At 42.4% G+C, this 12,699-nt stretch overlaps 1 protein-coding gene across 1 annotated transcript; it reads right to left on the reverse strand.

Annotated features, from left to right (window-relative positions):
- Positions 1-5,625: 5,625 nt before the first annotated feature.
- evx1 (even-skipped homeobox 1) lies at positions 5,626-11,330 on the reverse strand. Its single transcript, XM_064349126.1, has 3 exons — positions 10,373-11,330; positions 8,812-9,047; positions 5,626-7,298 (listed from the first exon to the last, which is right to left on the reverse strand). Exons 1-3 carry the CDS (start codon positions 10,977-10,979, stop codon positions 6,765-6,767), a joined length of 1,377 nt encoding a protein of 458 aa, XP_064205196.1. The 5' UTR covers positions 10,980-11,330; the 3' UTR covers positions 5,626-6,764.
- Positions 11,331-12,699: the final 1,369 nt, after the last annotated feature.

The following is a 12,699-nucleotide window of genomic DNA, read 5'->3' on the forward strand; positions in this document are numbered from 1 at the left end:
TGGTTGTAAACCCAAATGGTATCTCACAGGAGCTGGAAAGTGCCTCATAAAAGTTTTGTTTTGGCCTGGTTTTATTTTATATCACCGAAAACAAAATGTAAGGATGGAACCCTTGGGTCTGATGTCTGTTTGAAACTCTGCCACATTTTGAGTCCACTCGTGCAGTTTTATGATTTTACATTTTAAATTCGCTACAGTATGAGACTCAATAATAAAAATATGTAGAATGCAAGCATTCACCACAAACCGTAAAATTATTAAAAATATACTTAAATATAACGCAAAACCGACTGTAGATGAGTTAATTAAAGCAGTTTGCTTGACGTCATCTCCAAGCTCCGCCTCTCCTGTTTGCTTCTTCTGTGGTGTAATCCGAGTTTGGGAGATCTGGAGGAAAGGGGCGTGTCTTGATCGGACATTATAATTAATAAGATGATGGATGACATATTATGACATTATTATGACATAAGACCACTTAATTCTCAACACAGGGTCCGGTTTAGAGATTTAAATTTCCTGTCGGAAGGTTGTTTATTTGTATCTGTTCAATGCTGTCTGAATTTAATTCTGAAAATAATGACGAGATTTTACATACAATATTAGTAGACTACTGTAGTTTACCGTTAGCCTAAATGGCACATTGCGCCCCAATTTGTTCATTAATAAATTGGACTAAAACGAGAAGCCTACACTTTTCTCACTTTTTTTACTAGGTAACTCAAAATCTAATTGTCGAAACGTTATTTAATTTTTGTTGAATGTCCTTGTTGGCACGTTTTTGTCGTAGATGGGAAAAGGCATTTTAGTGCGATTTAGAACCAAGACAGGCTCCAGATGTATCCGTCCCGTTACGTGCGTTCCTCGGTTGCGTGGCGCAGGTAATTTCATAACTGAAAGGCAAATCAATACCTCTGTATAACCGGAAGCTCGGAGACTCGGGGTACCGTCCTGGCCAGCAGGATTTCCGGCCTCCTGATATTCCACGAGAGGGAAAGTTGGCTCTCAGCGGCGGCCGCCATTAGGCTGCGTGACCCCTCATCTGGAGGTGAATCTGTTTTTACATCCTCAATCATTTTACTCGTTTAACTACTCCAAATAGCCGCAGCCTGCAACCAAAGTCGTGGAAAGGTGAAACGGTAGCTTAGCCAACCCAAAGAGCTAAAACACATCTGCAAGTCAATGCCTGCAAAGGAATCATAATGGAGGCTATCGAAAGAAAGAACCTAAAAATCTAAGCAGAGCAGGTAGCCTTTACCTACCAAATTAAAATGTAAAGAGCTTTTGCTTTCATTAGGGACGAATTGCTTTGCAGCGAATCTCGCCATCTAAACATATTTAATTGCACCCTGTTTTAATTGCACCTCTTTATTATAAAATCGAGTCATTGTATTGTAATAAAGATGTGTGGACCAGGGAAGCGCCCTGTGTTTTCAGAAATACCAGTTTGGCGCGTGACAAATCTTGGATTGATCCGCCCGTTCATGTTGGACAAACTCGGAAATTAAAACTGCAATCAACCCGCCTCGGCCAATTGCTTCCACTCACATCGGGTTTAGCACCAACACATTGCCAATTATGTTTACAAAGTAGACAGCCAAAATCGATATTTATAATACAGATCGTGGAACTGTTTATAAGCCGAGTATAAGGACACCGTGTGTTGGTGTCCGCAGTACCTACTATGTCTTTGCTTTATATAGTCTGTTTAATTTCTTGAGGCACGTTTAAAAAGAAATATGTTTGCAGATGTTTGATAAAGATAAAAGAAAGATATCCTTGTTGAAATTTATTTTATTGCCATTAAACCTTTACAACAGGAGCCCGTCCTCGTACAGAAATAATTGAAAACTTGCCACACTGAATATTCGTAATTAATAATTGTGTGAAGTATACCCCGACCCCAAATGTATTGAAAGAAGTTAGCTGGTTTGATTTCCGTGCGAATTTCGTTTGAGAGTTCAGAGGATAACCGGGTTTGGCCATGCACCGAATATTGTCTTTTTTATCAACGGAAAACACGTGCTGAAAAAGAAAGAGTCGCGTGAGTGTACAATAAATGTGCATCGAAACTTTTTACAAAAATCTGCATTAACACGTGACTCCTCTTTTGTGACAACGTCATTTAATCTTGGAAAGTGCTGATATTTGACAGTTTTAAACAGAAGTCAAAATGTAAAATAACACGCAATAACGTGAAATGTATATTTCCCCCCCCTTGTTTTACAGTGGGTTAAAACTGTGAATAAAACCGTTGATCCTTCAGCTCTGCGCGAGTATTCTTAGGAAACTGATAAATATGTTCATATTATTTATTTATTTATTTTATTCGGTTTGAAATAGCCCGGGTCCACGTCAATGTCAATAACCGAAAATGGAGACAAACAGGCCTCAAGCGCGTCCCGCGCCTGCCGCGCGCTGTGGTGAATGCTCACCTTAGAGGTTCTGCTTTAAGAAAGTGCATTTGGAGATATTTATCCCGATGTGCCGCTTGTCAGAAACACTTTCCAATAGAGGCATTCAGGGGCCCGGGCCGTCTCCTGTGCACTATAAATAATGTTGATAAAGATGCCGCATACTATGACTTTCACACCACGCCCGATTGATTGAATGCGACCTCCAGTTCCAAGCGATATTGGACGGCTATTTAAACAGATGAAGGCCTAAATTGTCTCGCTTGTATGTGAATTAATTTCCCATTCATCATCATTAAGCTTTGATTGGTCCATTCACGCCTCCCGGCCTGCCTGAACGAAACGGGCTGTAAATTAGAATGTAACACAATTTAAACACCGCAGCATTAACCACGGGCCCCGCGAACAGCTGCGGAACACGCCCCTAACCAATCACGCCGTCACTTGCTCTCTGCCAGACAGGGAATTGCGGTTATGAACCAATTTCGCGAGTATGAATTAACACAACCCCAGGTAATTGCGCCCGCGTGCGTGATGTAATATCGCATCGTATTCCACGGCTGCAGACGCCACGCGCTGACTTTATCTGCTTGGTTACAGCGCGCGGCGGGCGATGGAGACTGCAGGCACACATGGATGCCCTGAATTTTCTGTCGACCAGTTAGTGCTGCGTTACATCTTCTGCAATTTCTGCTCACAAATGTACGAGTTTGGCGCTCCTGACGGGAGGAGGGGGAGGGGAGGGGGCGGATAGTATATGACTACACGCATAGGAAGGCTTATAACCGGGGTACCCATCTGTACCTCATAAAATGAACATGCACCTTTCGTGCTCGTCCCAGGTGCGCCGCTCTGTGATGTTAGTCTGTGTCGTTGCCTACCCCCCTTTTCAAAGCACGATAAAATCTAGACGTTGGAACGAGTCACGAGTAACGGCGACGACTAGAATCAACGGAGTTGCAAAATTCGAATCTTAAAAGCACGTTCTTGTTATACGAATTGCCGGTTTTTATTAAACTTTTATTCGTCATAATGGCATCCATTGTTTGTTCATTCAGACTCTTGTCTGATTGCTAATCTTGCTAATATTCACGTTTGTATTGCGCTAAAAGGGACGGAGCGCGCGCCTGGCGGCGTTCCTCCCCTGAGGCATATTTAACAGCGTTGTACTTTTACCAACAAGGTACATAATCCAAGGTATGTCCCACCTTGGGTGCCTGCCATGTGCCGTTAGTGCTATATTCAAGGTAGCCTACACGCAAATGTACCTAAACTGGGGTGGTACCTTATTCGTCCATAAAATTGCGCACTATTGTCGACAATACATAATTCATTTGTACCTTTTTCGCTTGTTAAAGGTACTTATTAGTAACCAGATGGAACATTATTGTATTTATAGGCTGCGCATTTATGAAATTTGTTCCTCCATTGTGCGTTTATTTCTGAGAGTGTATGTACCTGTTGGGTACAGAGTGTACCCTGTGAATGAAAGGTATTGGTCTGTCGCCTGCTGGATAAATTGTACATTGTAAAACAAAGATGGCGAATACAGTGTAAACTAGATAAACAGGAATTATTCTACCTGAAAAATAAGCAAAACGGTAAATTGGAATATTTTTATACCAAAACTCATAGCACCATCCATGGATATATACAGCCAGAACAATTCCTTATATTTTGAAATACCGCTCGACCATTAGCCTATGACCCTACCCCCACCCCCTCCCAAAAAGGCATCTTCCCAATACGCGCCCGTAACCCCTTCTACCCCTTTCTGATGACATTCTGTAAATGTTTTTTCTTCATCAGCTTCTTCGTGACACGAGGCAGAAATACAGGCGCCTCTCGTGAGCCCAGCTTTATCAAAGCCCACGTGCTTAAACGGAACATTATTCCAAACACATGCATTTTAATCAGCGCGGTCACACTTACAAGAACACCAGTTAATAAGGCGATCAATCACGCGCGCGCGGGTGTTCCGGGGTCTCGAGGGCCAGTTGGGATGAGTCTTTACCCCAGTAACACATGATCATGAGACGGAAAAGCGAAATTAACGAATGAAAGATAATTATACAGCTAATATCTGCATCTACCAATCTGTCCGACTTAGCCTCCAGAGAGCAACATTTTAGATTCAGTTGGAATAATTTTGTATTTAAAAATATAATTTTGGTAGGCATGTGAGCGTGTAATACTAATATGTGACGATGTAAGTTGAGGTTTTCCTCCTAGGGATTCGTCTGTAACAAGGCCTAAACGTTTGTTCCATGATCGGATAGTTCACTAAAAGAAAAATTGAGAGGTTGCAAACGAAAAAAAAGGAACTCTGTTTGACTTGGCTTTCTCCTCATTCAGCACCATGACTATGTCTTGTAACGTCTGAGAGTTTTGGGGAGCAGTTTAACGGACCGCCCCTGAAATAGCTTCATGAATCCACCCCTGTTATTTCCAGAAAGCTTCAATTTATAGAGAGAGCAGCTCAATTACCCAGAAAATTCAGCCAATTAACGTGCGTTGATTGGTGAGCGCGATGCATCATCGATCTTTTACATTCCAATATCTGCGCGAGACATCTAATTTTGCTCTATCTATTAACTGGTAACAGAGAAAATATGGCTTGTATTACCGCTGCCGGGGGACCACTTAACTGTCACAAACAATCTCGTGCTCAGATCAGAGAGCCGTGCGGCACCGCAGCGTTTTAATAGGGGGGGTGGGGGTGGGGGTGGGGTGGGGGGGATCGAGTCAAGGGCTGACACCACTTAAGCCCGTTTTGATGCGTCTGTTATCTCGAGCTGAAGAGCACCCTCCCGCAACTGGCCATGCGTGAAACACCTGAATAAAACTGGGCCGCAAGGCCGAAGGGGCGGGTACGTTGCGAGAGACAGCTTGGCATGTTTTTACAAATTAGCGCCACAGTGAAAAGGTAACACTGGCTCGGTTTTTTTTTTAATGATCGAATTATCAACTCATGTTGTTTAAAATTAAATAAATCAACGTGCGTGAATTTTACTGCAGCATTTATGTTAGTGTGTCCACAGTTCTTATATTTATGCCGTTTTTGCATAGCAACAGCATCTTTAATATTTAAGGGAGTGAATATTATGGCCGCATTTTTTACGGGGAAAATATCTGCACCACCCCTGGTTATATTTTGATTCATACATCTGAAAACAATAGATGTGCGGTTTTTATTATTTAAAATGTTGTTTATTGCAAAATGTTAACAGATTTGAACAATTCCACAAGGTGAAGTTCAGTAAACATTGATCTAAGATGCACTAAATAGTTTCTGTCTCCTGTGAGTTTTGCAACGGTTTGCCGAAGATGGAAAATGCAGTTTTCTCATAATTAACGAATTTTCAAATGGAACAAAGCACTTTTGAAGAAAGCAAAAGATAAGGAAATGAAGGACTTCAAAAGAAATCCTTTTTTTTTCTTATTTTTAATAATAAATATAAGGCTTAAGTCATCCATCATTATTAGTTTTCCTCATAAACAGTAGGCGGTGAAGGGGAGTTTTTGGGCCTGTTCTGCCGAAGGCGCGAGAAGACAGGCAGCTCGCGTTTGCCCCAATTTGCTGCGTGTGATTGTCCAATAGATCTCGCGCTCCCGTCAGCTAATCCGTTCCCATGGCGCCTTGTTACCGTTTGGCAGGAAGTCTCCACGCGCACAGTATTATCATTAATTCAACATTCAAAATTCCTCCTTACATATACATCACTCGCTAATTTTACCAGCATCTGCACATTTCAGCAGCGTGTACCGGGACAGGGGCTTTGGAGGAGAAATAATGAGCTTCCTCAGTCTGTTAACAAATTCCCTTGTTAAAAAGACAGAAGAAAAACATCATTTTAATGTAACTAACAATATATCTAGGCCAATTTGGACATGTGAAGAAACTACAAATAATGATAAAGCGTTAACATCATCCATCACGTCGATAAACGTCTGTCCGCTCTTTTCAGTCCAGTCCGATCGGTAAAAGATTATAGCTTCAAGATTTGGGCTTAATTTTGCTTTTCCTCCAATGTTTTTTTTCATTTGTTTTTTTAGCCAGGACGATTTTCGCGAAATCTCTACAGTTCACTGCGAATTCTGTTTTCGTCTTCGTAGATCTATAAATATTATTATCCGCTGGCAGGTGCCGCATTAGCTTATAGAACCGGAGAATTTCGAGTCCCGGCTCCAGTCCTGCGCTCTGGCAGGTGTCCGTCTCGCGCAGTTCCCGCTGTATTTCGCGCTCGTTCCGTTTCAGCGCCTCCCTCATGCGTGTAACCGAGTCCCGTTTGAGCAGTGCGGGCACAGCCCGATGCGCGGTCCTGGCTGCCCCGGGGGCCACAGCAGCCCCTTTTATCTGGTTAAAGGTACTTCCTCTCTCTGGTCCAAGGTGACAGGGGAGGGCTTGCTCAGCACGGCGGGGCTGAAGGTCAGGAAGGCCTCAGTCCTGCTGGAGGCGGGGCCTCCGAAGTCCGAGGCGGGCGGCCTGTGGGGCAGGCCGTTGGGCTGCCCCGCCCCGTGGCAGGCCAGGCAGGAGCAGGGCGCCCCCCCGGCCGCCAGGCCGTGCCCCGGGTACAGGGAGGGGTGCCGGAAGGCGCAGAGCAGCTCGGGACGGGGGTAGGGGTGGGACAGCACCCGGAAGGTGTCGAGGGGCCGGAGGGGCCCGCTGAAGGGGGCGGGCGAGGCGGTGCTGCCCCCCATGCCCAGGTGGGAGTAGTAGGGCAGGGGCAGGTGGGAGGGGAAGGGGTAGGGCAGGTTACCCCCCCCTGCCGCCGCCGCCGCCGCGTGGCTCATCATGTAGGTGTAGAAGGCGGGGTCTGCGGGGTGGGGCCACGTCATCGCCAGCCGCTGCCGCTTGTCCTTCATCCGCCTGTTCTGGAACCACACCTACAAAATACACACACATTATATATTACACACATATACTTTACACACCTACAAAATACACACACATTATATATTACACACATATACTATACACACCTACAAAATACACACACATTATATATTACACACATATACTATACACACCTACAAAATACACACACATTATATATTACACACATATATCACACCTACAAAATACACACACATTATATATTACACACATATATCACACCTACAAAATACACACACATTATATATTACACACATTACACCTACAAAATACATACACATTATATATTACACGCATATATTACACCTACAAAATACATACAGATTATATATTACACACATATATTACACCTACAAAATACATACACATTATATATTACACACAATATACACACACATATACCATACACACCTACAAAATACATACACATTATATATTACATGCAATATACACACACGTATTACACACACATACTATACACACACACCTACAAAATACATACATGTATATTACACACACACACACACATACACACACATATATGCTATACACACCTACAAAATACATACACATTATAAATTACATGCAATATACACACACATATTACACACACATATACCATACACACCTACAAAATACATACATGTATATTACACACACACATATAGGCCTATTACACACACACACCTACAAAATACACACGCATATTACACATATATACTATACACACACCTACAAAATACCACACACACACACATATATATATTACACATCTACAAAATACATAAATATATTACATACATACTATTTACATATGCCTACAAAATACATACACATTATATATTATACACATACTATACATACCTACAAAATACCATACACACATATATTATACACACACATACTATATACACACACCTACAAAACATACATACATATATATTATACATACACAAATATATTACACACCTACAAAACACCACACACATATTATACACACACCTACAAAACATCACATATATATTACACACACATCTACAACACATCACAGATATATTATACACACATTATGCTCACATACACTCCAACACCACACACACACGCACGCACACACACATATTATAGACACACACATTATATGCACACTGTGCTTTAAAGCCGTGTTTGTGTGGGATGGCGGCCCTTGTCACGCGGCCCTTGTCAGCTGTGTGATAATAATCAATAGCATTTTTTTCTCTCGTGCTGCTCCTGTACAGAGGCCATTTTCGTCAATAAATCATGAAAATCAAGATAATAGGCCACATTTTCTCAGGGAAAATCCCTGCTTCATAAGAACAGTGGGAAATGTATTAAGCGCGAACTTAAATAAACTGTATCGTAATTATCGGATTAGATCCCGAGTGCAGGTTATATATGTTGGGTTGTTTCAGAGAACATTGCACATCAAAAGTAAATTATTTGGTACATCTGAGTGAGCTGTCGGAGGTGACGGCTCTCACCAACCTTGATTGTTGTTTCTGGTAAATTTAGAGCGGCCGCCAGCTCGCATCTCCTGGGTCTGGAGACGTAATTCTCCCGGTAGAATTCCTTCTCCAGGCGGGCTATCTGCTCCCGCGTGAAGGCCGTCCGGTACCGGCGCATCTGGTCCGCACCGTAGGAGAGCGAGCCCTGAGCCGCGCTCATCTTTCCCGACTCCACCCCGCAGTCATTACCGTGGCCGGGAGAATCCCCAGAGCGACCTGGAATCATTATAACAATAATATTTAACACAATAATATTAATATTAATACAAAATAATAATTACAATAATAATAATACGCGTACGACAACGAATCAATGTTCCCTCTTTAAAGTAAAATTATTGGGGGGAAAAAGAGGCTACATATAGACATTTATTTATTTGAAATTATATTATGTGTGATATATAAGTACTTAATAAATTGAATAATTCAAGGCGCGCTTTTCAGAAGGATACTGTGAAATGTGCTTTTAATTGTGCACTTGTTTCATTTTTTTAAAATGACCTTGCATTTACATAACTGACAAAAGAAAGATATGCTGACATCTTTCGAAATGCATACAAAAATTGCGTGAATAATGGTGACGTGTTTGCCTTATTAAAACGATGAATACTGTCAGTATGTGTGTTTAAATTAAGTACAATTATTTATGTTCGAAAAATTACGAACAACCAAATGATACTCTACTGATTTTTTAAAAAGTAAATAGTAATCCTTTTTTTTTTTAAATGTGTGTGTATGTTATAAATATTAGTTATTTACTTGTATATATATTTATATATATATGAAATGTAGTAATTAATTTTAATTGTTGATAGGTGAGCAATATTTTCAGTGTCATACAGTTGCAGAAACATTAGAACTTACTGGCATGTTCGTTTCGTCATAGATTAAACCTTGTAATACGTAGCAAAACGAAATGGTTCAAATAGCAAGAAAATGTTAATCTTTTTCCTTAAAATGCCGTCGTGCAGCTTTGTCTCAGGCGCGCGGGGTACTTCCGAGCTGGCGCCGGGACGCCGCGTGTAGAAGTCACACAGTAATTAAAAGCGGTGGTAAAGGTGTTATTGCTACCTGCAGCACAACACGATGCCCATTCTAAAAGCACTAGATTGTCTCCTTCAGCTGTGTGTTCGGAATATATATATATATATATATATATATATATCGCACATATATGCGCACAAAAATGATGTCTTACTACGCAAGGTAGTCTATTTGGTGCATCAGACTGCTGTAATTTTGTTAACTTATTCTTTGCGTAACTAAATATATTTATAGTAAATACCGTAGGCTACAGTAGAAGAGTCCGTGTGTTAAATATCATTGAATCCCGATGAAGCAAAGATGCTACAGGATGATACGATCTGACACTATCGTCAGGTTTTATAATGGATGTCTTGCCTTGTCTTAGACGGGAGCGTACAAATGCCGTGATTGTGATAAGTTTTAATCCATTCATTCATTACTGAAACACGTCAGAACAGAGCGATTCGGAAGATACGACAGTAAATGTAAAATCCGGGGTAACATGTCCACCTCACCCTTTCCGTTGGGGTACTCCATGCTTTCTGGCGTGCAGCTGACATCAATTTCTTCGTAGAAATCGGACTCCGTGTCGGAGCTGCTGTGCTCTTTGTTGCGGAGTTCTGACCGAGCTCTCCCCGCAGCCGAGGGAACGCCGCCCGGGCTTATATTGCTGCAGGCGCCGCTGCGCGCGTCCTCCACCTCCCCGTCCGCTCTGTCTCGTGATAGAGGCGCCGACCTGGGGCTCCCGCAGTTTTTGTGGATCATCTTCTCCTGCGGTTCCTGAACAGGGCTCCCGACTGCTTCTGACAAATTGGCGCCTATCTTGCCAACCAGCGTGCCAAGTTGACCTCCCTCTATGAACATCACCATCTCCTTCCTGTTTTCCATTATGGACGCGGAGCGAGCGCCAAGTGCGGGAAAGGGCGAGCAGTTTTCAGCGGGAGCGCACGACGAAGCGGAGCGCGAGAGGCGACGTGCTGACCCTGCTGTGGGAGCGCTCCAGTGTGCAGCGCGAGCTCTGGGAGGGATCACCGTTGCCCTCTTCTCTCGAGCTGTCATTCTTAATAGGGCAGTCGTCATAATAGTACCCCCGGTGACGCCACTCATCGATTCAGAGCACATAAACAGAAAACAGCAACTACGTCGCTAAGACGAGGGGGGCTTGAGGCCGTAAAATAACCTCCACACGAAGTGTGTGAGGAAATTAGGAGGCAAAGCTGACGACGATATCACTAAAAGATACACGGTCATACGCATTGATATACCAAAATAACCACGTAGCCTATTAAAGTATTTCGAGCTAAAGTACTAGGTGCCCGTTTTGTAAAGTCAATGGATTATTATCGCAATAACTGAAGAAATTGTGAATGTATAACGGCCAACAATTCTGTTGTATTTGTGGTTGATTAATTAGCTCGGTTCACTCAACCGCTGTATCTACGCGGATTGGAACTTTATTGTGGGCTCTGTCTGTTTTCGGTTTAAGATGTGAACTAATAGCGGCCCCAGACATTGAAGTCCAATTAACATTTCCAGTGCTGTTGCATGTTGAAAATCCTGCGCTGGCAACTTACTTCAGAGCGCAATGCATTACGTACCATTTACCATATTTATTGAGTTCTCGTTTTCCGTTTAATGGAATGTGAATAACCCAATATTGATTTCAGCCGGTAACGGGACTTTTATATTAGGCCTACAAATAGTGTGGGTACCAAATCCAAATAAACAACTTAACGGATAGTTTTTTGAGCCATATCTCTCAGTGATCCGTAGGACATGTGCTTGTATTAAATGCAGGCTAATTAGTCTGTGTGACTGTGGAGGACGCGCATTTGAATCTGTAGGTGAAAGGCTGCCGGTCGGTCAGGAGTAGTGTTTGCTTTGCTTCTCGCCTCTGGTGGAGATGAGCCGAGTCTTTGTATAGTCGATGGACTATTGAGAGATAAGTCTTTGTAATTCGGTTGTCATCTCTATCGACGTCGCCGGCGAATGGGGAATAAGGCGGCTCTGAGCGACTGGTCTGCGGTCTACTCCGACAGCATACTAACAAAACAAACACTGAGAATTACACTTCACTTTCTATATGTGTAGTAAAATCTGCTGTATTGTGAGACAGACTAGAATTAAAAAATATTAACGGTACGATATGCCCCCCCCCCAAAAAAAAAATCTAAAGTGGTTATAAATCGAGACTTCTCAAAGATAGTTTTTTTTTATCACCACTTGCGAATGTATTACGTGTTCCTCACGGATCAGCACATTTATTCGATGGTTCCGCGCGTTAAAATCCCTGAACCTTTTTAACGGATTGTCCATCTCGTGCCTGGCTATTGGCTATAAATGTGCAACATTATAGCTCTCGTCTAGCTCGCGGTCATCGCCACCCCCTCGCGCTCTGTCTCTCTCTCTCTCTCTCTTTCTCTCCAAAGTGGTGTCAAGTAAAGCGGGTAAAGGTCAAGTCTTCGTGGGCAGAAGTCACAATAACAGGGTATTTGACATTTAATTAGATTTGTAGAAGTCTAACCAACAGCCTGGCCAATACGAAACAGCGTGTCAGAAGGGAAAAAATGTCATTCTTATCTCTTGGATGACTCAATTAATTCCCAGTTTAATTCTTGATTAATACTTTCAACATTCAGTGTTACCATGAAACAGGTATCCAGCAGTAAGACCGGTGGTAATTTTGAATTCCTCTTCATTGCCTTCCTTTTTTATTACTGTACAAACGCATTAAAGGCTTAAACTACAACTGCCAGGCGCGTAATTGAGGGTTCACAGATATGTATGAGAGTGCGCGTGAATGTATGTAGCCTATACCTTATCTATTCCGGTTTATGAGTTA

The sequence above is a fragment of the Anguilla rostrata genome, chromosome 8 (assembly GCF_018555375.3).
Source record: "Anguilla rostrata isolate EN2019 chromosome 8, ASM1855537v3, whole genome shotgun sequence".
Lineage (NCBI taxonomy): Eukaryota > Metazoa > Chordata > Actinopteri > Anguilliformes > Anguillidae > Anguilla > Anguilla rostrata.